General features: G+C 44.2%; 1 protein-coding gene across 2 annotated transcripts in view; it reads right to left on the bottom strand.

The window, feature by feature from the left end:
* LOC138511292 (uncharacterized) overlaps positions 1–23,846 on the bottom strand; it is a 250,243-nt gene that overhangs the window by 12,508 nt on the left and 213,889 nt on the right. For both annotated transcript variants that reach the window (XM_069626839.1, XM_069626838.1), the window contains exons 3-4: positions 5,916–6,053; positions 213–303 (exon numbers count right to left, since the gene is read on the bottom strand). In XM_069626839.1, coding sequence (XP_069482940.1) covers positions 213–303; positions 5,916–6,053 — 229 coding nt within the window. The remainder of the gene's footprint in view (positions 1–212; positions 304–5,915; positions 6,054–23,846) is intronic.

The following is a 23,846-nucleotide window of genomic DNA, read 5'->3' as shown; positions in this document are numbered from 1 at the left end:
GGCAGCATTACCAGACCAGTAATGCTCCCCCTTCCCGGGTTCTATTGCTTTATTTAGATATGCAATGGCAGGCACATTTCAGAATCAGAATGCCATATAGTTACTGCAACTTTAGAATCAAAGGGGCAAGCTCTGTAATGATCCCATAGGTCCCCCTTTTTAAATGCCCGGTTCAAAGATAACGAACGCCCTAAAACATCCATCGCACTTACTTGTTACAATGAATGTTCAGAACCAATATGAGCAGTCCAATGGTGAAGGCCAGGGGACTCAGGATAAGCATTCCAAGCTTCCAGTTGGTCCCTAAAACAGGAAAGATCATGTTAGACAGTGGAGGTGATGGGGTTCAAACTCATAATCTGTGCAACCCGCAGTCTACAAACCCCAAAGACATGGCCCATTGGAACAGGCGCGTGAATGCAAAGGGGGCAAGGCATTAATGGCAGCAAGAATTGCCCTGAGCATGGGTATAAATAGAAAGGGTGGTACAAGCAGTGGCACGGGTGTGGGTCGTAGTTATGGGGGATATGATATATTATTTATATCGCGCTCATACACAAGTGTTACAGAGTGCAACCAAGCAAAGGCAGGGAACAGGGGAGAAAAAAATAACGGTCTTACTAGGACCAGTGACATTAAGAACGTGCAAGTGCATGGAAAAGGGAAAAAGGGGAAAGTGCGTGGAAGGGGAGAAGTGGAAAGTGTGGAACAGTGGAGAGAACAGAATAAATAATACGTGAAATAAATAAATAAATGCAGTGAAAAGAGGTAGTGCAGCCAGACAAGTGGTAAGTGTATGATAAGTCGGATAGGGTATATCTGATAAGTGCAGAAGAAGAGTGGGACACTGTATGGGTACAGATACAGATCCCAGTGCCAGGGGTGGCCCGGAGGCACTGCAGGAGGGAGTCAGAGTGAGCAGGTACCTGGGCCTGAAGGACAGAGGGTGGCCTGGTGCACGGTGCAGAGATAGAGAAGCAGATCAGTAAGGGGGAAAAGGGGCAAAGGCAGAAGCGACGAGGAAGGTCTTGAGGTGCTTCTGGAACTGGAGATGGTTCTCCTCAAGTTTCAGGGTGGTCGGGAGGCTGTTCCAAAGGGAGGCACCAGCCAAAGACAGAGATCTGCCCCAACTCGTTTCTTTGAGAAATGACCGACCCTGAGGGAGTTTGAAATAGAGGAGTGAAGGGCTCGAGAAGGGAGGTATTTACTGAGGGATAGTTGATGGTATTTTGGACCCAGGCCCAAATGTGTGGGGCAGTACGAGATCCATTCAATGGATAACTGCTTGAACCACAGGACAATGATCACAACACAGGAGATGGGTCAATTTGTTCAATATAAAAAGTTTAATAATTCTGTCCATAAACAACATGATCAAAACAAAAGCAACCAATGGTTACTTTTACAATATAACAAAGAACAATGAGAGGGCTTTGGTTTATGTAATTTCATGGCACAGCAGGTTCATGTTGTCGCCACCTGAAATGGCATTAGAGGCGAGACGGTCATGGTAGCTAGAGATTTACTGTGACGCTCATGAAAGATGGGAGCATGAAGATCTTGCACAAGAAGGATGTGTGGGTGATGGCCCTGTGGGGATTGTTATAGCCTAATGTGCCCTGCTAATGAGGTAGGGGGCCGCAGGGGACATCAGGACAATCCAAATGGGGAAAAAGATGGAGATTGAATGGATGGCAGAGGAGAAGCTACGGGCTTGACAGATGACAAGCATTTTAACTGAGTTTGAGCTCCTGTTGAAACCGGTTATTTGGTGGCAATTTACACTGCACACATTTGCTATCTGCAGAGCCTCCAGGATCTCTAGCGGGTCTGAAAGAGGAGGGTAGGTTACGTTAGTGGGGAATAAGGAAAAATATAAGACCGCTTTGCTTCTATGTCAATGCATTCAGTACAGTACCTGGGAACTGTGGGGGTGGTCTGTGTCAAGAGCATAGACCAGTGGTGGGCACGGCGAGATGCTCAAGCCCACAACTCCCATGATCCCCACCAGTAACTGTGCTGAGCTAGAGGCAAAAGGACAGGTGGTTGCAGATCACCAATGCATGCAAAAAGCCACTTGTGTCCAGATTGGTGCCACGTGTGCCTGTAGCAGTGCTAGGGGGCATTGGCCTTGGTGGTGGTATGTGCGTTAGTTGTAAAGTTGTAGAGTTCTGTTGGATGCCAGTTTTAGCTGTGTCCGGACATTGTGACTTTCCACCAATCTGTTATCAGTCAGATACACACCTTTCCGGCATGTGGGCAACATTTTTAAAATCCCCCGGCTGCTTCACCAGTGATGACTGGGTGGAGGAGCTGCTGACTCTGTCCATGTACGAGAAGGCTATTTTTAAATACAGAGGGGAAACTGATAAATTCAATGATCTCTGGGGCCTGTTCTTGGATACATATGGTTGAATGATGTGTTACTTCAATGCTTCATGAAATCTTCATTAGTTAAATGTCTCCTGATGCGTATCGTCAATATGACTTGGTTGCATTGCTGTTTTTACATTAGTATCCTGTTGGGTGGGCAGTACGCGTGACACTGATACAACAGGTTATGTGATCGATGTTTAGTTTGGTTGGTTTTTTTCTTCTCCCTTTTCACATACCTTCCCACTTTATGCTCGCAAAGGTTTTATAATACGTATGGATTATCTATTAGGTTTGTAGGGTTCTATCATTGATCTGCTTTGATAGTATTGACTAAGTATATATTTTTGCTTTTTCCTATTGGTGTTAAATAAAATAAAAATTGTAACCCTTTTTTTTTAAAAAAACATGCATTTCTCTTCTAACAATAATAGGGATTCTGCATATTAGTGGTTTCTACCAATGGATCTACTTTGATGCTGCGTACAGTAAAACTCCTAAAAGCTGCAAAAGAAAGATTTATTTAAAATCATAGTTTATTTATTGTGATTCACTTCACATAGAGCTTTACACAAATCGTTCTTAAATAACAATGTTACACTTTTAGCTAAAACAGAATATATCAATTCTAAGAAAAAACACATACATAGTCAAACTATGCATTAAAATAATTAAATACCTTCAACAAAATACCAAATAGTAAAAGTAAATTTTCACAGATTCGAAGTAATCGCTCCCAATTGCAGACTAACTTTCATCCATACTCTGTAAAGCACAAGAGGGAGGGCTCCACTATATGAGATTAAACCAGAACACCAGAAATCCTCCCCTTTTATTGATTCATAGGAGTGAAGAAAATGACCATAAATAGCCATATGGGTCGCTCCCATCCTAGGACATTCTGTAATGACATGCTTTGGAGTTTCTAGAATGCGCCTCATTTGACATATTCGACAATATCTCCCATTAGTCGGAACACCGAAGCTGAGGCAAAAATAAAGAGAACGGGTAACCGTCTGATATGGAGGAGCAATACTACAGTCAAAAGATGCCTTTTATCAAAATAAATCACTACAGGATCCCACATATAATGTTTATCCAATACAACATTAAAATTCAACAACATAACCCTATTTTCACAGGAATCAATTTCATATTAAAAGCTAAAATATCGATAAGAACCAACAATTTAACCCTATTTTCTCTGGAAACCCAAATTCATGTTAAGATCCCATTCAACATCAGGAATTCACTGCATGGTAATACCTGTAGATTCCTTCCTACAACACACCAACCTCATACTATTTTCCTCACAATTCCCTGAGATAGCGACATGGTCTAAATCACCACTTAATATAAACCGCTAAATGGTTTTCTTATGGTAATCCAATACCGATTGAAGTGGTAAATAAGTTGGATATTATTACCCCTAACGTAGTCCACCCACATGTCCTCTCCATCTATGCTAGACAAGGTACCAATTCCCTTTGCCCTCAGGGAATTAATCCTGAGTTGAGCGAAAGGAGCTGAATAACAGAACACGTTTTAGAGTCTCAAGTAGGCCCATCCTGCAAACTCTACAGGAGTGCTCACACTTAGGTAACCTGCATCTCGCTCCTACCTCAGGTGAGTTGACTAGATGCAACTTAACTCAAATGTATTCTGTTTGAATAGAAGTGTTAGGAAACTCTTTGAGGTACAGAGCTCTTCCATCATGGGGTAAATATTGCGTCAGTCAATTTCTGCTACTGCATTTTGTTGACAAATGTACCCAGTTATGCATTCTATCCATGGTAACGATCCCTTCCTTCCATTTAATCTAGCAGATGCAAAGCACCGTATATCAAAGCTTAACCTACGACTCCAAGAGTCACCTACAAGCCCTACACCCGTTGCTTGAATTTAGTGGCTTCAATATCTATAAGAGCCAGAAGAAGATGCTCTTCTATATTAACCACCTTCCTATTGTACCCAACTCTCCTATAGAACAGGAGCGATTCCACTGAATTCATATTTAACTCACGCCTTAGGTATTTTATGGGTAAACTCCTGGATCAGTTTAGTAAAGACCTAATACCACCCACCCCTGTTTTCTCAAGCTCTTTCACTTTCTTAGCCGCCCACATTTCTGTGCCATAGAAGAGCTTGGTGACGATTTTTTGCTTTATAGGTCGTGATTACTGAGTAGATGGTATATCCCGCATGCAACTGTTCCAGTAGTGACTCCCACGACAATTTATTATAAATGTGCTTCCAGTAGGCAGAACAATTCTCATTCATGTTCAGTACACGTGTCATGTGAGTAGTAATACGTGGCAAACGGCACGTTTGCTCACAGGCCTATTTGCAGGTCCAATCACTTAAAAAAAACATTTTATTTACACATTTTTCCGCAAAAGTTGATGTGGGGTTAGGTATACGAGATATATATATATATATATATATATATATATAACCAGACGAAGCCCTCTCTGGTGAAACGCGTAGTTGTTTTTGTTCTCTCCTGTGCAACTTGTCCACCATGCTTTACAAATAAAGGACGTTTGATGGAGATCCTTTTTTGAAGTGTCTGGAAGATTTTTTAATGATTGAGGAAGAGTGCCGTCCAGGAAGCGATATTCCGCTTTCTTTTTTCCTTCTTTTTTATATATATATATATATATATATATATATATATATATATTGGGGTTGCAGGGATCCACTGCCACTTTTTTTTTGGCAGATCTTGATCAAGTATTCTCGTGCAAACATCGTAGAACCAATGCGGGTTGTTAGGCTGTTGGCCCATATTCCATTGAAAGGAATAGCCTAGCTACCAATGGAAAAAGTGGTTGGTGTTTTCCCACGATTTCACAATTTGTTGATTAGGAATGCAGTCTACCGGTTTTTGCAGCAAACTAGGCCATAGCTCCTTCACACCCTTGAAGGTATTTTACAGGGATGAGAACCGGGTGCTGAGATATAGTGCTAATGCATGGTGTGTCCTTGTGTGTGAGCGAGAGCGCAAATTTAATCATATGTATATCATCCTAATTAAGTACCTATGAAAAAGACTGGACCAAGAATCCTGAGAAATTGCGCGCCCTCGCACAGCTTGATCCCGATGTCCACCAGTGCGCATGAACCCTTCTCTCCATGGTGAGAGGCATGTACAGATCTTAGGGCCTTCAGCCGCTAGGAGGGCTGCATACTGGAGGGAGCTCAAAAGGTAGCACTTTGATCAAGTGGAAAGTGGGAATTGGCTCAAACCCGTTAAAACATTTCATTTTCGGCCCTGCGGTAGGTCAAGACTTTGCGGTCTAATCACCCGAAGGATCTCACTTCCTGTGACCAGCTGTTACACCATTCTTGCGGTACCATCAACATGGCAAGTGTTGACAAATGTACCACAACTTTCTAGATCATGATCAGTCAGTACAGACTTTTTTTTTTTAAAGGAATTCATAATTGATCCATTTCGATTCTGAGCCAACTTCTTTCAAATCCCCTGCCTGCCTAACACGAGTGAAGCAGATCTAATGGATCCAGAAAATAAGTCTTACCATCTTCTCCAAAGAGGTTCTGGATGCTCCCCACCATCGCGGTGCTGTTGCGGTCAGGTGGTGCAGTGGCGGTGGCAGTCTCCGCGCCTGAGCTCCTGGACATTGCGCTCATCTGTTCAGAAGAGTTAACAACCTCGGCTTGGAAAACAAAATGAAACAAAATTTATTGGTTTCAGTAGCAAAGCAAGAGCTCAACCACAAGGGGCGCCGTTGTGAGGAGGTTTTAAAAAGTGCCACCTCTTATGCAACATTACAGCATTTATAACACTCACTCCAAGTCCTTCATAACCACACAAATTCATTTTGAATAAAGAGAAATTTGTTAAAATGCATATTGAAATGCTCATGCCCCACATCATACATTTCATTTATCCTTCCCTACTTTTGCTTTGGAACTACGGAAAGTAGTGTTAAGTGATTGAGCACATTCATTCTTATAAAGGATGCAGATAACTACTCTGGAGGAGACCCTTTGCCTACCCCTTATTAGTTAAAGGTTGCGTTATACCCTTACCTACCTACAAACTCTGAGCACAGTTGTTACTTTTTACTGTAGAGTAGGATTCTAGAACACCCAATCAGATCCAGCTTTACACAGCGATTTATGAACTAAGCAACATTAGGCAGTCGCGCTCACTGCTAGACAACGCCTCCTGGCTCACCACGTTAAATATCTAGAATGTTCTTTTGGGAAAGCAGCCACACTTTCACGCTCTTGTCTTGGCCCACTTGATCTGAGCGGGTATCTAGTTAATTCATCTAAACCCATTCCATCGAATTATAAGCATCAAAAAGCATTTCCATTGAAATGCCTTTCCATTGACTATAATTCGATGGTATCATCGAAACTGGGGTTAGGGCTAGGGTTAGATTAAGGGTTACATTAGGGTTTGCGTTGGGGCTAGGGTTAGATTAAGGGTTATATTAGGGTTAGGGTTAAGGTTAGAGTTGGGGTTAGGGCTGTGGATAGATTAAGGGTTACATTAGTGTTTTGGTTGGGGCTAGGGTTAGATTAATGGTTATATTAGGGTTAGGGAGGCTGGGGCTGGGGCTGGGGGACTCCCCCACCCAATAGACAAAAAAAAAGAAAAAAAGTTACACTGAGCGGCCAGTGCCGCAATTTCAGCACTGGACAGCTCCATGCGACGTTTTAACATTACAAAAAAATGCATTGAAATGTAAAAGTGCATTTCCTTTGAAACCAGTCCATTTATATTTTCGATGGACTGGTTTTGATGGAAAAGCACTTTTACATGTTGATGCTTTGGTTTTGATGCAGTGGCATTTCGATGCTACAGTTTCGATGAAATGACTAGGAATCTTCTGAGCGTAGTAATGTAATGTAAAAGTTTCTGTTCTAGCACAGTTTTCTCTTTTGACGACTGCTCACTTGGTTCATGGTTCTCGAAGAAGGGCAGAGGAAGATGAGTGGAAGGAGAGGGAAAGGCAAGGTGAGAACACTACATTGCTGATAGATGCAGGTTGGTGAAGCAGTTTTCTGTGAGCTGGCTTGTTTCTAGGTGGTTACTAGTGAGGACACTTGGGCTGTGTGTTTTGTGACAGCATCTCATTGAATAGGCCAGAAAGTGAGATGAGAGGGCAACTAACACCCTGATGCTAACCCTGGTGGTGGTGTACGAAGGATCCCCAGACCTCTTTCCCATTCCCGACCTCATGCTCAAGGCTAATTAAGGACACTATTTTGCACAAGCATATCCAGGCTATCTGGGAGCCACAACCCCAAGGGTGATGGAACTAGCCTGCCCACCAAGGATACTAGATAGGACTTGCTACCACTGAGAGGTCAGGCTCAAGAGTGCTCATTGACACTCGGAGGGCTCATCGCCACCTAGAGACCCAAGCCAGGAGACCTCATGGACACCGGCACCCGCCCAAGTAGGCCTGAATGACACTGTAATTAGATCCAGGAGGGCTCACAGACACTGAGTGACTAGAGTTTGGAGGGCTTGTGGGGACTGGAAAGTCTCTTGTGGAAACTGAGCCTGAGGCAGTCTCCAACAAGACAGGGGCATGTAGTGGTCTTGTGGTTGGTCAGAAGTCAGCCAGCTCAGACTTTGTGATATTGCCTCCGATTTCCAGCTCCAAATTGTCCCAGGACAGATCGGGAATAAATACACTGTCGCAGGCAAGCTGAGCAACTACTTCCCACGTGGGCTGCCATAATAGCAGCCTTAGGAGCAATTTCTAGAACTTCCCCACTTGTAGTACTACGAGTGTCTATTTTAATGCTTTTTCTCAGAAGGCCTGATCCTAACTAAGACTTCACTTGGGCTGACGGTCCTATCCAAATTATCGCTCTGCAGGCCACGACGACTGTACCCAGTGATTTGGTTTCCATTGGACTCCACTCTTTTTACACTGAACTCTTCCTGTATGTATTCAGATCTACCCATAATTGCTGTGTGCGAGTTCTCTGTTGAGCCCTTGCCCGTGAGTGAATGCAAAGGAGAGCACAAGGTTTAGTGTCCAGCCTGACTCCTGCCCAATACGATCACCAGAAGAAGTTCTGGGAGTTGTGGGATGGTTGCGCAGTCGGGCTTCGCTCCGATCGTGGTAATGACAGGATTTTAGCAATGTCGGATGAGTCATCGAAGATATTCTGTTGGCAGATCTGAACACTTGGCAACAATATCATCCCCATTAACCAAACAGGGTTCAGGAAGTGCTCTTCCCCTTTAGGGAACACTCTTGCTTTGATCAGCATTGTTCATCAGGCCTGGAGCAGCCGGAAACAATCAGTCTCTGTGTCATTCAGTGACTTCGGTTCTGCGTCTGACACAGGTATAAACTCATAATGTGTAATATCCCCCTGGGCCTGCTCAGCATGACCAGAATGCTGCATAGTTCCAGAGTCTGCGTTAGGCTGAACAGGAAGGCCGAGGCCACGGAGTGGATTCCAACTAATGTAGGACTAACGCAGAGCTGCATTCTTGCCCCCACCTTCTTTAACCTGTTCCCCTCTAATCTGCCATCAGCTTTTTCCTCTCCAGCCATCGGTCCTCCTAGACGTGGTCACTCCGCTATCAACTGGCTGGGATATACCGATGACCTTGCCTTATTAGCACATCAAATGGTCTACAGGAAAAAGCTAGGCTTGCTCTGTAACTATGCCCATCCCAATGGTCTTCCAATCAATAGCAGCAAAGCCAAGACTATGTGTTTCCATCCCCCTCGTCAAAAGAAAAAGAAGGGTTATACGTGGAGATTAAATGATCAAATTGTGGAAGAGGTGACGCAGTTGAAATATCTAGGAATCACTATTGATCGCCAACTGAAATGGGTTCCGCAACTCACCATTACTAAGCGCGCAGACCAGAAATATCTTGGGACACTCAGAGCATTTGCATATATATATATATATGAATTCTGGCCCCACAAATTAAGGCAAGAACTGATTTACTTGAAAGCAAATCCTTAAAATCATTATTAAAGCTTCCAGTTAGCACTCTGTTGGAATTTACTCTCTTTGAACTTTATTTGTGTAGGGCGAGTCCCACGTTAACTATAAGATAACTTAATTATCACTTATAAATTCCTGGCTGCTGCAGAGTCTTCCTTGCCATCTTGGATAGTTAATGGGTATTTGGCTCAACTTCCGCATATGAGAGGCAGGGTCAGCAAACAGTACTGCATTTATTCAATATTGAAGGGCACATTTACCCTCTCATATTTGCTTTAATTTCCCAATGATAAATGCCTATGGTTGCATGAAAGTCACATTTAAGCAAGTCAACTCTTGGGAAGCTACTGGTGCTAGACTTGACATACCTAGAGTTCGCTTTTGTAGATTCTGCGGTAAATATATATTGGAAAGTGCTAAGCTCTTACTCAGAATGTGAAAGTCTTGACCATCCACGTATGAGGGCCTTTTTGGCCTATGGCAATTATAAACAGGATTCTGTTCATTGTGCTGATATTTGGGACAGTTATAAGTCGGGTAATGATCCAAACAAAGCTTTGGGCTCTATGTGCACAATTAATTGATGACATCTAATTGTCTTTTGACTAGTGATTGTTATATAACTTTTATAAGGCACAACTCGCCCAAGGGCCTCAGTGCGCAGAAAGGCATAGGTGAGTCACAGCCAGGAAGACATCTGTGGGGAAAGAAAGTAACTAATCATTGGAATTAAAAAGTAACGTTTTAAGAGATCTCTTAAAGGAGAGTATTTCGGAACCAAGTCGAAAAGAGTAGTAGGTTCCACATGCGAGGAGCAATGGCGTCAAAGCTGGTACCACCAAAGCGAATCAGATTGTATCTAGGTAGCTCGAGTCTGTTCGAGTTGCTAGAGTAAAGTGAGCGGGAAATACACAGACGCTTCATCCTATTCTTGAGATAGACTGGCGCTTTATCAGTGAGGCGCTGGTGAGTGAGGAGCAGGACCTTATAAGTGATACAATGTTTAATGGGAAGCTAATGAAGGAATATACGTGCCTCAGTGACGTGATACCTTCTAGAGAGGCCACACACAGCTCAAACCACATTATTTTGGGCAACTCTGATTATGTCCAGATTGGACTTTGACGTGCCAGCAAACAGGCTGTTACGATACTGAGGTTTGGAATTGACCAGGGCAACAGCAAGGGCAGCAGTATTAGACTGACAGAAAAGGTGTCATGTGCCTAATAAGTCTCGTAGTATAGGCACACGATGCCTTTATCCGACTAGCAGGTTTTCTCATATTTAATGAGGAATCAAGATAAATGCCAATGGTCTTGACCTAGGGACTAGTTTCACTAGAGGATCCAGCTATGTCAAAAGCAGCATATCTGGGATTCAGCTTTAAAAGACACTGAGTGGTACCTACGACCATGAGCTTGGGTTTATTCCCATTGAGTGCCAGGGAATTGTTAATCATCCATTCTCCTAGTTGAGCATAGTAAAGTGTGATTATTTTTTCATGGTCCATCTCACAGTTGCCAGTTTATTTAATCAGTACCTGAGTGTCATTGGCATAATTTGTTTAATCTACGCAAAGAAAAAGGACAAGAGTATAGATTAAAAAGAGTGGGTGAGAGACAAGCTCACTGCGGGACCTTGTATATTAGAAGTTCTGTGGGAGATTTGAATCCACCAGAAGCAGCGTGGGCGGATCTAGGGCCCAAAAAGGAGGCCAGGCAGTGGAAGGCGCTACTGGAGCAGTTCACGATGACCCCCAGCCTCTCCAACAACGAGTGATCGACAAGCTCGAATGCTGAGGCGAGGCCCAGGAGCATCAGCAAGGCAACCTGACCTGCGTCTACGGTATGACATAGGCTAGCCTTCAAGTTTAACAAGTCCATCTCAGTGCGATGAAGGGCCCAAAAGCCAGATTAAAGGGAACCCAATAGTGTATTGGCTTCAATGTGTTGCCAAATCTGGGTATAACCAACCCTGTCAAGAATCTTCAACAGAAAAGTCACATTAGTAATCGGGCGATAGTTGCCTACAGAAGCTGGATCAAGTGTAGCCTTTTTTTGATCACAGGGGAGATCCAAACATTTTTCAAAGAGGTTGGAGCAATAGAAGTGGCGAAGGAAGAGTTAACCAATTGCGTGACAAAGGGAACCAGGCAGTCAAATGATTCTTTCATTTGGGAGGGAGAACAAATATCATTGGGACAGGAGGAAGGCTTAAGATGTGAGACAATATTAGAAAGATCAGCCTCCGTTATCTCCTTAAAGTTAAAAATAGCAATCGCAGAAACAGAATGCTGGGTGTAGAAGCCAGCACTGGATTTGTCATTAATAGAGGTGAAGGGGGTACACAACGTTGCAATCTTTTTACGATGGGAATTACGTTTATCAGCAAGTCCCTGTTGAATATCCAGGCACCATTGGTCACGCTTAACAATTGCAGGGTAAAGATTGTCCTTGCCTTCGAACTCCCGAAGGATGGTAAAGAGATCTCTTTGGGAGGATTTAGCAGTTTTAATACGATCTTCATAATAATCCTATTTAGCAGTCACAATGGCAGTCTTATAGTCATGGCTGTGGTATTTTTCCGCCATGTCTCTTCTTTTTGTCTCTTCAGAGTTCTAAGACCTAAGACCTCCTCAGAGAACCAAGATTTGCCCAGGGTTTCAGTTTTTACAAGCTTAGCAGAAGGGGGGGGGGCATGTATGTTCACAATAGAGGAGATTATCTCATTATATTGATCAGTAAAGGTAGCCCGTTCTGTCAGAGTCTGATAGATTAGCTAGCATAGGTAAAGCTAGTTCTCGGAAAACAGCAGGTGTGATCTTACGAAAATTCCTAACGGTCATTTCAACTTGCGCATTGGTATTAAGCGTAGCGAGTTTACCAGGAAGTTCCAGGTAGAAGGAGATACAACTATGGTCAGACCAGGGGTCAGTCAGATTGTGAAAATGTTTCAAGGCTAAGCGATAGGAAAGTACTCAATCCAAATATGTCCATCTTTATGCACAGGAATCTTTATAAGTTGTTGGAGGCCAAGAGCCTCAAGAGATTGAACAAGATTGGAGGCGTCATGATCATCAAAAATTCAAATCACCCAGAACAATGCCATAATAAGTAGTCTTAATTTTTTTTTTTTTGATGTTTGGTTTGCGCTTTAAACCTTTCATCTGACTTTCATTGTGTTTATTGCTCAGATTGCAAAGTGTGGGCCAATGAAATTTTGTCCTTATTCTTGTTCTTTCTTCTTGTTTTGATCCCGCGTGCTTATATTTTACGCTGTTCCTTTATTACACATGATGTTGTTCCAGAACGATGTTAGTGCGAATACTAGGTTTTTTTCGTTTCCAGAGAGTATTCTTGCCCAACGATCTTCTGGTGTTAGAACAGTTTGTGTGTTCATGAACCATTCTCTCGATTGTTGTCGTTTTTCATTCAGTGCCGGGCATATCTTAATTATATGATGAAGGCTCTCGGTCATCTGAGGGTTCTTGCAAAATCGGCAGTATTGTTTGCATTCGGGTATTTGTTTTCTGGCTGCCATTATTTCTCGGGTCGGGAGGATATTTAGCCACAATCTCATAAATGTGTCTCTTGTTTTAGACGATTGAAATATTTGTAAGTATGAAGGGAGTTGATCGAGTCTTCTGTTGTCAGATGGATTTTGTATGTTGTGCCGGTATTTGTTTTTCTCTAAGTAGTCTTAATAAGATCACCAAGCAGCATAAGGTGCTGTTCTTCAAACAGCAGCATAGCCGTAGGATGATCGATGGTAAGGACACAAATATTAGTGTTAATGTCAATAGTGATTTTAATAACAGTGTGTTGACAGTCATCAATAGGCAAAGAGGTGTATTTATATGAAGTCAAGGTGTTTCTAACAAGAACTGCTGTGCCCCCACCCCAGCCAGAGTCCCGATCTGTATGGAAGAGCTGATAATCAGTTGGGGTAGAGGCAGCAGCAGAGTGATTAGTAGCATCAGAGAGCCAGGTCTCTGTAAGACACAGTATATCAAGTCCTTGCGTAAGTATGAGATTAGAGACCTCATCAGCATGTTTTTGCAAGGAATGAGTATTAAGGAGGCCAACAGGCAGGCAGGAGGAAAAAGCATCATTCTCCCCAGCATTGGGAGCAGAAGGAGCATTCATAGCGGTAATATTTATAGTTTCAAGTCCCGGAGAAGGCACAAAAATATCAGAAAAGAAATCTTTGATATTGATGTTACCAGCAATAAGATAATATCAGTCAATTTAGAACACGTAAGCAGGAGTAGGTCGGAGAATAAGTTCCATGCTCCAATGATACTCTTGGGACAAAGAGCTCTTACCTATATTATTCTAGCATGATCTGTAACAGTGGGCAAGGGCGAGATAACAGTAGCCTGTCTGTAAGTATACGGCGGATGCGGAAGTGCGATTAGACACAGACCAGCTAGTTACACAAGCGCTGGCGCTCACGCGCCTGGTCTGTGAATAAGAGGAAAGTGAATAACTACAATAAGGATGGGAATTGTAGTTCTAGGAACAAAAAGCTAATGTAACCGCGATCACAGTTCATGAAGAAAATGCACTTTAAAAGACCCCAAGTTCAATGGATTCCTACAGAAATGTAAAGTTTGAATAGTCAATGGGCTAATTAATATTTAAAAGCAAAAAAATCTAAAAAAAAATGGTCATTAGGTTAAAAGTAAAATCTAACTGCAGATTCATATCATTAGAAGCACATTAATCAATCGAGCTGCAAATACGTAATAAAAAGTACATGAGGGATAAGACTATAACCAAAAATGTGATGGGTGTTCGGTTTTAAATAAATAAGAACCACCGGCATTGCTCCCGGCAACCTCCCACACCACCATCTTTTAGCCAGTGTGCGCCATTGCAAAAGGCGTCCATCCATATGCAAACCAGCCAGATACTGCCACCACCCAAGCCGTTAGGCTAGGTCCCCTCTGCACGGAAACACAAACAACCCCAGACATGTTTCAGCCTTGTTGGGGCTCATCAGTGACGTGACACTTGTTTGCAGATGGCGCAGCAAGCAAGGTAACTAGGTCTGGGCATACCCTCTCTCACAGAGGGAGACAAAGTATAAACAAAAAAAAAGTGATGGGTGAAAAGAGTTAAATAAATCTGAACCACTGGCACTGCTCACGGCAACCTTCCACACTACCATTTTTTAGCCCATCTGCACCATTGCAAAAGGGGAGGTGACGAATAGTCGGATTTTGTCATTTCTCCCAGAAGGGAGCCCTTTTTTGTGAGGCTTAGGAGGTGTGTCCGCTACACAATATCCCCCCCCCTAGTGGTGGCAGAAAACAGGACCTCACACAGAGAGACTCCCCTCTTGGGGACAAGGACTACCATTCCATCAAGGAACTCCCCAACCCTCTATCATATGAGCCCCTCACACCATCAGGGCCTCAGGCAATCCATCTTGAACAAACAACTGTTTCCTAATGTGACATTACTTCTAAAGCGCACATGAAAATCAACCATACTATGAAGAAGAATAGGAGTAATGCTGATCACTCCACCACTGAAAATGGACACTACTGTGAATAGTAGAGTGATGAAGGATACTTCATGGACAGTGAAAGAGGACTATAATCCTCTGCTGAGGGGGACCCAACTAAGCAGCTTAAAAGAGAAGGACTCCTTTCAAGGAGTCAAGGCCGGGAAGGAGAAGCACAGGATTTTTAAACCTGCGTTGCATGGACAGCAGTACAAAACGAGTAAGACTTGTTCCCCTTGAAGGCAACCAGCTGGTTTACGGGGGATGTACTGAGGGAGCTGGAACCAGGAGAAGTGTGTGGTGGCTTGACCTAAGAAGGAAAGACAGTGCCATGCGTGAACAGCGCGAACACATCCATGCGGAATGAATGTCGAGAGAGCAAGAGTGTCGGAAAAGGCTGTGAAGCCAACCTGACCAGGAGGAGAAGAATTTCCTTCCTGATAGCAGGCTCGGTGGCACCAAGCCCCTTGAGAGAAGGTAACAGGGACGGCGGGAGACCTAGGAGGGATGTCAGAACTAACAAACGTGAAAATCATACTCGTCTCAATGAATATGCTTATTGGAATTCAAGAGTAAACCGTTTCTGGCTCGAAAGGCTGAAATTCCAATGATAAAGAATTAGGAAATATCAAGAGGCCTGTAGAAGAATACGTGAAGGATACTTGGGGACACAGCCTACTCGTCCCAGTACAATAATAAGTAAAAATATGTGGGGACACAGCATTATTGTCCCAGTACAAGAATAAGTGAAGAAAACGTGGTGATTTAGTGTACTGGCCCCAGTAGAAAAATCAGTGAAGATTGCTTGGGAACTCAGTCTATTTGTCCCAGTATATCGATTGGTTGTGCCCCAGAGCTTATGGGAGCAAAGATCCTAGGAGGGACATTAGTATCGTAGGACACGTTGGAAAAGATTCTGCACTGCTGGTAACAACAGCTGGGACGGCTCTAGCAACCAGTTACCTGGCAGCGTGACTCGGGGAGAGAGAGAGAAAGAACTAAAGAGAAAGAGAGAGAGCTAAAGAGAGAGAGAAAGATACAGAGAGAGAGCGAGAGCGAGAGCGAGAGCGAGAGAGAGAGAGAGAGAGAGAGAGAGAGAGAGAAATTGCAAGATCTAGATTGGCATTTGATACACCCAGTATAACTAGTATCTAATAGAAATGTTAAAAACTATCTTGGCGGATCAATAAGTGGTAAAAACAAAGTGGTCAAAATGTCTAATTCATACAGTTACCAAAAGTCATTTCACATGAATGAAGCAAAAATATATAGGGCCTCATTACACGGATGGCGGTGAACCAAGGTGCTATTAGCGCCATGGTTCATGCCGGTAAAATACTGGCACCACCTTGGTGGAAAGGGGAATTACTGCCCCATTCCAAGGTTGGCGGGGCGGTAATTCCCCCTTCCACCATTGCCCTTCCCCATTTTTGCCCCATAGGGCTCTATGGGAATGGCGAAGGCGCTAATTACGGTACCGCAAATTGCGGTACCGTAATGAGCTCCACTGGTCCCTTTGCGGGTTGGTTTTTAACGCCTGGCAAAAGCAGGCGTTAAATTCCCAAACCCGCAAAGGGACCTTGTAGTAAGGCGGTAAGGATTTACCGGTACCGGTAAAATACCGGTACCGGTAAAACCTTACCGCCTACCGTGTAATGAGGCCCATAGTCTACTTATTTGCAAAAACAAAAAAACAAACAAAAAAATAGAAATTCTGTGCAAATAGTTGTACTTGTTTGAAATCTCTTATTGGTTTGTGTTTGAACTGGTAGAAAACATCCCCAGCTAATCCCCGCAACACTTTTCTGCAGTTGCATATTTCCATGCTTGGAAGGAACCTTTCAAAACTGGGAGAGGACATGGAAGGCGCGAGGAGTCCCCCATAGCCTCAAGATTCTACCCCTCCCAGGCCCTCACCTACTCATAGACCTAATGGCTTCAGAATTTGATTTATTTTTTATTAATATCTGCTTCGTTTTGTTTGCTTTATTTGTAGCTCGATTGCTATTTTGAGTAAACTATGCATTTAACTCCTTTCAGTGTATTTCATTAACTGCTGAACCCATATGCATGCATCATAGTACTTAGCCGAAACCTACCCTTACCCAGAATAATTTGGCTCACACATTGTTTTTCGAGTGTTGGCAATAAAAGGCCGTAGGTTTTTATTGTACAGATATGGTTATGCCAATAACAATCACATATCATAAGATAATACACAATACTTTTGGGCACCGGGTCTTGTGGTTACCCCCTCTGGCCTGTGCCCGCCTTCTTATGTCCCACGACTTGTTGTGGACACCATAAAGTGTCCTGTACTTCTTTTCCTTTGTTCTTCTCCCGTTTTTTTAGGGTGGGAGGGTTTTGTGGTAAAGAAGCAAATGTTTTGAAAGGCACTGAGTAAACAGTGCACCTCCTGTGTGTTTGGGTCCCCGTTCAGGGTCCACAAACTAGTTGTGTTTTCTCAGAACGTGCCGCTCTGTATTTATAAGATCCAGGGGAGCCCTGGGTCTTTGATATGTATAGTAGTGGGGGCTGTTACGTGTCAGCCCCTGGCTGGATAGCCGACTGTCTGGCCCCCCGGGGGGGCAGGTCTTTGAGTCTGATCCCTGCCTGCCTGTTGGCTTCCTTGGGTGCTTAGCACCTAGCTGCATGAAGGAAGGGTGAGGTGATAGCTCACACCTCACTCTTCCTCAGCATTGTGCTTGGCAGACTGCGCGTCTCTACAACAGGTGGGAGGAGGAGAGGAGCAGAGAGGGGGGGGGGAAGGATGTGTTGCCCCTCTCCAGGCCTGCGGATGGTAACAGCAGTTACCCTGCCTCGCTTTGTGAGGCACTACAGCATTGCCCAGAATGTGGGGTTATTTGACTTCAGTCATTTTCCAGCTCTCGCTGTGAAGGACTTCACCTGCGTAGAAGCGCAATATAAATACACAATAAATAAATAAATAAATCGCCCTCTGTAGCTTTGGCAACTTCTAAACCTTGCACAATATTGTCCAGGGGGAAGGACAGAGTATCAGAAACACGTGATGTGTCCCTCAACCAAAGGGGTGAACCTGCAGAGGCATGAAACGACCGTCCTAAGTAAAAATATCATGGAACCTAAGCATTCACCTAAACAGGGGCGTTGCTAGGGGGGGCTAAGGGGGCTATAGCCCCTGATCTTTTGGTTGTAGCCCCTGATAGAATCTCAGGACCTACAGCCAAAAGACTAGCTAGCCCCGAGTCCCAACAGTTCAGACATCAGCTTAGCCCCGGGTCTTTTCCAGACCTAGCAACTCCCCTGCACCTAAATCAGCTTTTTCACACAGAATCACGTATTTGTCAGTGCTACCTGCTCAGGATAACTACAAACATATAATGTACTGCAGTGATCTGTGCAGACCTTTTAGGTGAAGTTTAATAATCCATGTGAGCCATTAATCAGCATACACATATGTACTGTCACACCAGTGACCGGGATCAAAATACTAGTCCAACTTGCCAACTCAAATATTAAGTCAATTATCAATGGATTCTTATACCCGTGTGTAAAATAATAAACACGTTGAGAGTAAAGTGTCATTAAGGTGTCAAGCTTGGCTCAGTGGTTATAAAAACGAAAAGTTCAAGAATAACTAAAGTACCAAATGACTTCTCTCCATCCTTCGGTTTCTCCCAGGGCCCCCTTCCCTAAAGCGATCGAGTAGCAAAGCCTTGAAATAAAGTTGCTTAACTTCAAGAGGATATCTTCCCTTTCTTTCTCCTCCTTTTTCCGCAACGTGCTCTGTCTTTTTAGCCATTCGTCGTTGTGGTTCTCGTAGATGGTAACAGTCTTCTCCTTGTGGCGTTGATTCCAGCAGTGACGAGTTATCCGCAAGCCAGAGATTGGGGGCCCGGGGAGGAATGCAGGATGCTTGGTAGAGGAAGGGGATGGCCAACGCACTCCCACTTTCCTTCCTCATGCCCCCATGTCACAGAAGCTGCTCGCAATCTCTTTCTGAGAAATCTTTCCCTGACTTGCCACTTCTCCCATTCGCTCAGTTTTCTTTTCTCCTGATGCACCCATATATCTCTTGACTTAACTCCTGCACCATGTCATCATCCTGTTCTTCACAGCCGTCATGCCCTCAACAACTCCTCTTCCGTTATCAGCCCCTGTTACCAACTCCTCATCCCTTTCCTTGGTTATCATTGTTTTATATTCCTCTCCACTCTTTGATCTCTTCCTTGCCTTCATGGCCCTTTTGGGCACCATCCATTGCCCAGTCCCAAACCCCATAATATCCACTGTTACAACCTCTGCTGGAACCTTCGATTCTACAACGAATATTCTCCAGGTTTGCCCATATCTCTCCCACATTCTCCCTTCTGGGTGCCACCCAACTTCTCAACACCACTTTTCAACTCACAACTGTCTTTTGCACCTCCGCCACTGCTCGGGACAGGCATCAACCCTCTACTCAATAACCTTGTCCTCATAATTATTCTCCAGATCACACCTTATTCCCCCTCTGCGCACCACTCCTCACTTCCATGATCTTCTGCAATTCACAATTATCTCTTGCACCTTCTTCACCCCTTTGAGCATGACCCTCTCCCAATTCATTCTTAATATCTTTGCCACCCTGCACTCTCCTTCCTTACCAGCAGCTCCAGGTCTCTTGACTCTTTGGTTTCACCTCCTAGATCTCTCTTCCAGCTCCAAACTCTGGGAACCTCCTCCAGTCTCAGACTCTGCTCCCTCTCCAGTGCCTCCTGTTATTTCATCAGCTGTCTCCTAAACGGTTCCTGTAGCCACTCACTTGTCGCCAACTCCTACTCCAAAATGCTTCCACTGCCAGATTGAGCTTGTGGGCCTTTGTAGGGGTTTGGCCCTGCCTCCCAACTTCTCTCTGGTGAAAGAGGATGCAGGAGTGCCTGGCATGGGGGTTAGCAGTCTGCCTCCTAGCCCTGGGATAGCAGACAGTCCTGTGGGATGTCCTCTCTGCCTGCCACTCCCTGGCTCTGTCTTTCAGCCTCCCTCTCTTCTGAGAGCTGGTGTGGGGATTGACTGTGGATACCAGCCCCGGGAATGGCTTTCCTTTCTAATGTGGGAACTGGGGCTAGTTAGACACTCATCTTTGGTGGCCTCTCTTTGAAATGCATACCCTAAGCCGGTCCCCAGTGCAGACTTCCTGAGCCTATGCACTCCTAACCGTGTGAGAGATTAAGACCTTGTATGATGGATATTTAATTGACTGTTGAATTGCTTTTCTAATTCAGGACAATCCACCATTTCCTTAAAGGGCATTAGCTACGGAGTCCCTTGGCTTCAGTGGAAGCAAAATCAATGAGCTTTGGGGTTTGGAAGAACACTCTTTCTCTTCTCACATGGTCTCCACTTCCCTGATATATGTGCTTCCCTTTTAAAAGAACCTACTTGCCAAGCTTCACTGTCCTGAGACAGGCACTAAATAGGGGGTGACCAGGGCTTTCTCCACACACCATCACCGGGCTCATTATCCTCTATCTGGACCGTTGCACTAGATATCCTCGGCTCAAGGTAGGGGACTTTTCCCACAGTACTCAAGTACATATGTACTGAAATGTTCACTTCAATGTTTTACTGTTCCAAGAGTTTCACTATGATCCCAATGCTGGTAAATAGGTTATATAACTGTCCATGGCATCTCCACTTGGTGCTATTCCCTACACACATTGGGCACTTATCATTGAAACTGCATAGGTCCTCCATTCTGATGGCACAGACTTTGCGAGAAATGACTTGCCGTCAACCATTGCTCTTGAATGTATTGTTTGTTATGAATACAGGTCTGAGTCTTTCTATGGCACATCGATGATTAAGCACCTTCTAATCAAATCCCAAACTGGGAGCAGTGGACTATAGTGGATGTCGCTGTCTGAAGGACCAATATAATACCTTGATGATGGAAAAGCGTAAAGGGGGATAGGAGTGTTCTCCATAGGGTGGGCTCCCCGAACAGTAAAGGAAAGATTATCAAAGGCAGCACTCAGGAACCTACGAGAAGCTGGTGCCACAGGAGATACGGACTCAACGCTAGGCATTCTCTTAGTTCACAAGGATAGAAGCCAAGGAGACTTGTAGACTAGTGCATGGGTATTCAAGATGGAACTCTCTCTGGAAGGCACGAGGGGTCTGTCCACGCACTGCCCACTTCTGGCAGATAATTGCTAGAGGGTGACAATCAATAATACCAGACTTAAATACATAGAAGCGCCCGCGGAATGTAAGTTTTGCCAGAGAGAATCTTTGAAGAGTTGGTCGCCAAAGGAACGAGTAATAAATAGGGCTTGCTGCAGCCTTGCTGCAGCCTGAGGGGAGGCTGACGGGGGCTAATACATGTGACAGAGAACATTGAAAATTATACAGGCAAAGAACTAAGAATAGAAAGAAGGAACATGGGATAATCGAAATAGTAAGGATGAGCGATGGGAAAGAAAACAGGAAGTTAAGTGTGAGGAACAGGGGAGGGGAAGAAGGATGAAAACTTCTGCTCCACCTGAAAATTAAAGGAAGATTAAACCCCCCACAGGAATGTAGAGAATCTGGTTACCGCTCATATCCTCATGAGGGAGGACAATGAGGCAGGTCTCCTCGAGTGGGAGATGTTGAACATATTCAAGGTTTATTTTGAAGGAGTTGAAGGAGGACCCCCGATGCCCGCCAATGGCTTTAATGAAAGGGTTTCTCGCAGACTCTCATTAAGCAGGACCTAGCAGCAGGTCTCCCTGAGGGGGAGAGGTAGGACAAAGAACTGTAAAAGGGCCTCCATACCGGGTTCCAGGTCCGGGTTCCTTCAATGAGGAATTACCGGACCATTCCAACCTTGGAGGACCCGGTAATTCCTCATTGAAAAAACCCATCCCCATTCCCATTTGAGCCCCCATAGGGCTCAATGGGTATGGGGAGGGAGCTAATAACGGGCTAGTTATTAGCTCCCTGGTCCCCTTGCGGGACTCGCTAAGGACCTCTGGTCTGACCAGACGTTCTGAGCGGGTCCCGCAAGGGGACCTCGTAATAGGGCATCCCATAATGAATGGTGCTGGTCTCGGGAGTGCCAGGGTCGTAATGAGGCCCTAAGTCTCTTTACTTGGTTGGATACCCCTTGCAGTGGTCAGCAATGAGCATCTTGGGGTTTCCCTGGAGGGAAATGAAGAACTCATACTGGGTTGTTTTATTTTGGAGGAAGCAACCATGGGCCACAGATGATTTTGGGCCTCCATTTTATTGTTTTTTACCTTTTTGCTTTCTGTGTATGCCTTCATTTGACATGTCCCAGAAACCGCGTGCAGCATTGGGTTTGTCTTTCCTTTCCTGTTATTTTACTTTTATTCCTTTTTCCTTTTTTTCCTTTATTTCTTTTAGTTTCTTGTTGATCAGGTGACACTGGGTTTGTCTTTTATTTTATTTTACTTCCATTGTCATTTTCCTTTTTGCTTTTCTTGCTGGCCCTGCAACCCGCTGGTGGCATTGGGGTCACATTAGGATTCATCTGCTTGTTTATGGTCTTATCTTTTTCACTTTTTCTGCTGCCTGGGAGGGGATCCATAAGCCCAGAGGAGGCCCCTCCACTTCCTTCTAAGAACAAATTGTCCCAACAGACACATCAGAGATAATTAACTCAGTCTTGCAAAATTCCTTCCACATTTCATTGTATATCTTTGCTTTATTCATAGCACCTGGGAGACATTCAATAAGCCCCATTTCATATTCAATTTTTTACCATGGCACCTAGTACTTTTAAATTAGGTTTTTATTTTTTTCTTCATACTGTTTCTCCTTTGCATTCATTCTCTTCCTCCTGCAGGCCGCAGGTGGCACACTATGGGCCCTGTTTTCTCTTTGCAATGTTGTCCATTATGCGTGAGGGTACGTTGGCAAGTTTTAACATATTAAACATTAAGTCTTTGCTTGGTTTTCCTCTTAGCGCCAACATGCTATAGTCCTATTTTCCATACACTTGTCAGCAGCAGGACATTTGCTCTTTGCACATGGGAAATTGGCCCCACTCCCTCCAAGATGCTCTGATGGCACAGCCAGACCCTCCTGTCAATCTGGAAAAATGAATACCCTTCATTTGAATGATAGACGTAACTTGATGGCCGTGGGCCAACCGTCTTATGCACCGAATTATAGAAATATAAAATGCTATGCTTGACCAACAAGCTGCCATTTTAAATGTAGCAAGAATCGCCATTTTGCTTGTTAACCATTGCTCATTGCTTTCTGTCTAAAACTGCTTTGCAGCTTGCAATTCATGTGAATTCTGCTTAGTCTGCTCAACTGTTAACATTGTTGTCTGAATATAGAAGGACAAGGTCGCGGGACTGAAGAGTTCGTTGAAACTCATGAGTAGCCCAGAGAGGAATGCCCACACTCCCTCTCTGTAGCCTTGGGAAAGAGCTGCAGGGCATTTAATCACTTCACAGCTGCCAGCCAGTCTTGTACGATGGTAAAATATGTTAGAATGAAAACAGCTAAAGGCTTGAATTATGCTCTTCCTACGGCCCCACCTCGCAAAGCCCTTTAGAACGTGTCGGCTCCCAGGACACGTATAGTACCTCATAGATAGCAAAGCTTGGAATGTGGCTCTTCCCCCGTGTGCAGCTTGCTTCCAAGAACAGAACCACCGTGTTCTGTTCAACAACTAAAAGATGCCTCCGCACTTTCTAATTGCACATTGTTACTAGAATAGACATCGAAAGTGTCATAATCGTCATACTCGTCGGATATGTCCATCGTCATCCTGAGTTCAAAGGAACTTAATAAAGAGGGGTGTTAAACATGACATTTCTGATTGTATGATATGCATTTTGTATATATGTAACTGATGTACGTAATTCGCTCTCTTGCGTCCCTCGATGTCTAGGAAACTCACGTCGCGGGCCGTGAGATCAGAATTGGCCAATTGATACTATTTTTTGGTTGCAATAAACCCTAGCATTGGGAATTTGAACCTCGTGCCTGGCGCATCTTTTCGTGTATGGTTATTG

The sequence above is a fragment of the Ambystoma mexicanum genome, chromosome 6p (assembly GCF_040938575.1).
Source record: "Ambystoma mexicanum isolate Mex_15411 chromosome 6p, UKY_AmexF1_1, whole genome shotgun sequence".
NCBI lineage: Eukaryota > Metazoa > Chordata > Amphibia > Caudata > Ambystomatidae > Ambystoma > Ambystoma mexicanum.
Note: the sequence above shows the minus strand (reverse complement) of the source record. Positions and strands in the feature narration are given on the sequence as shown.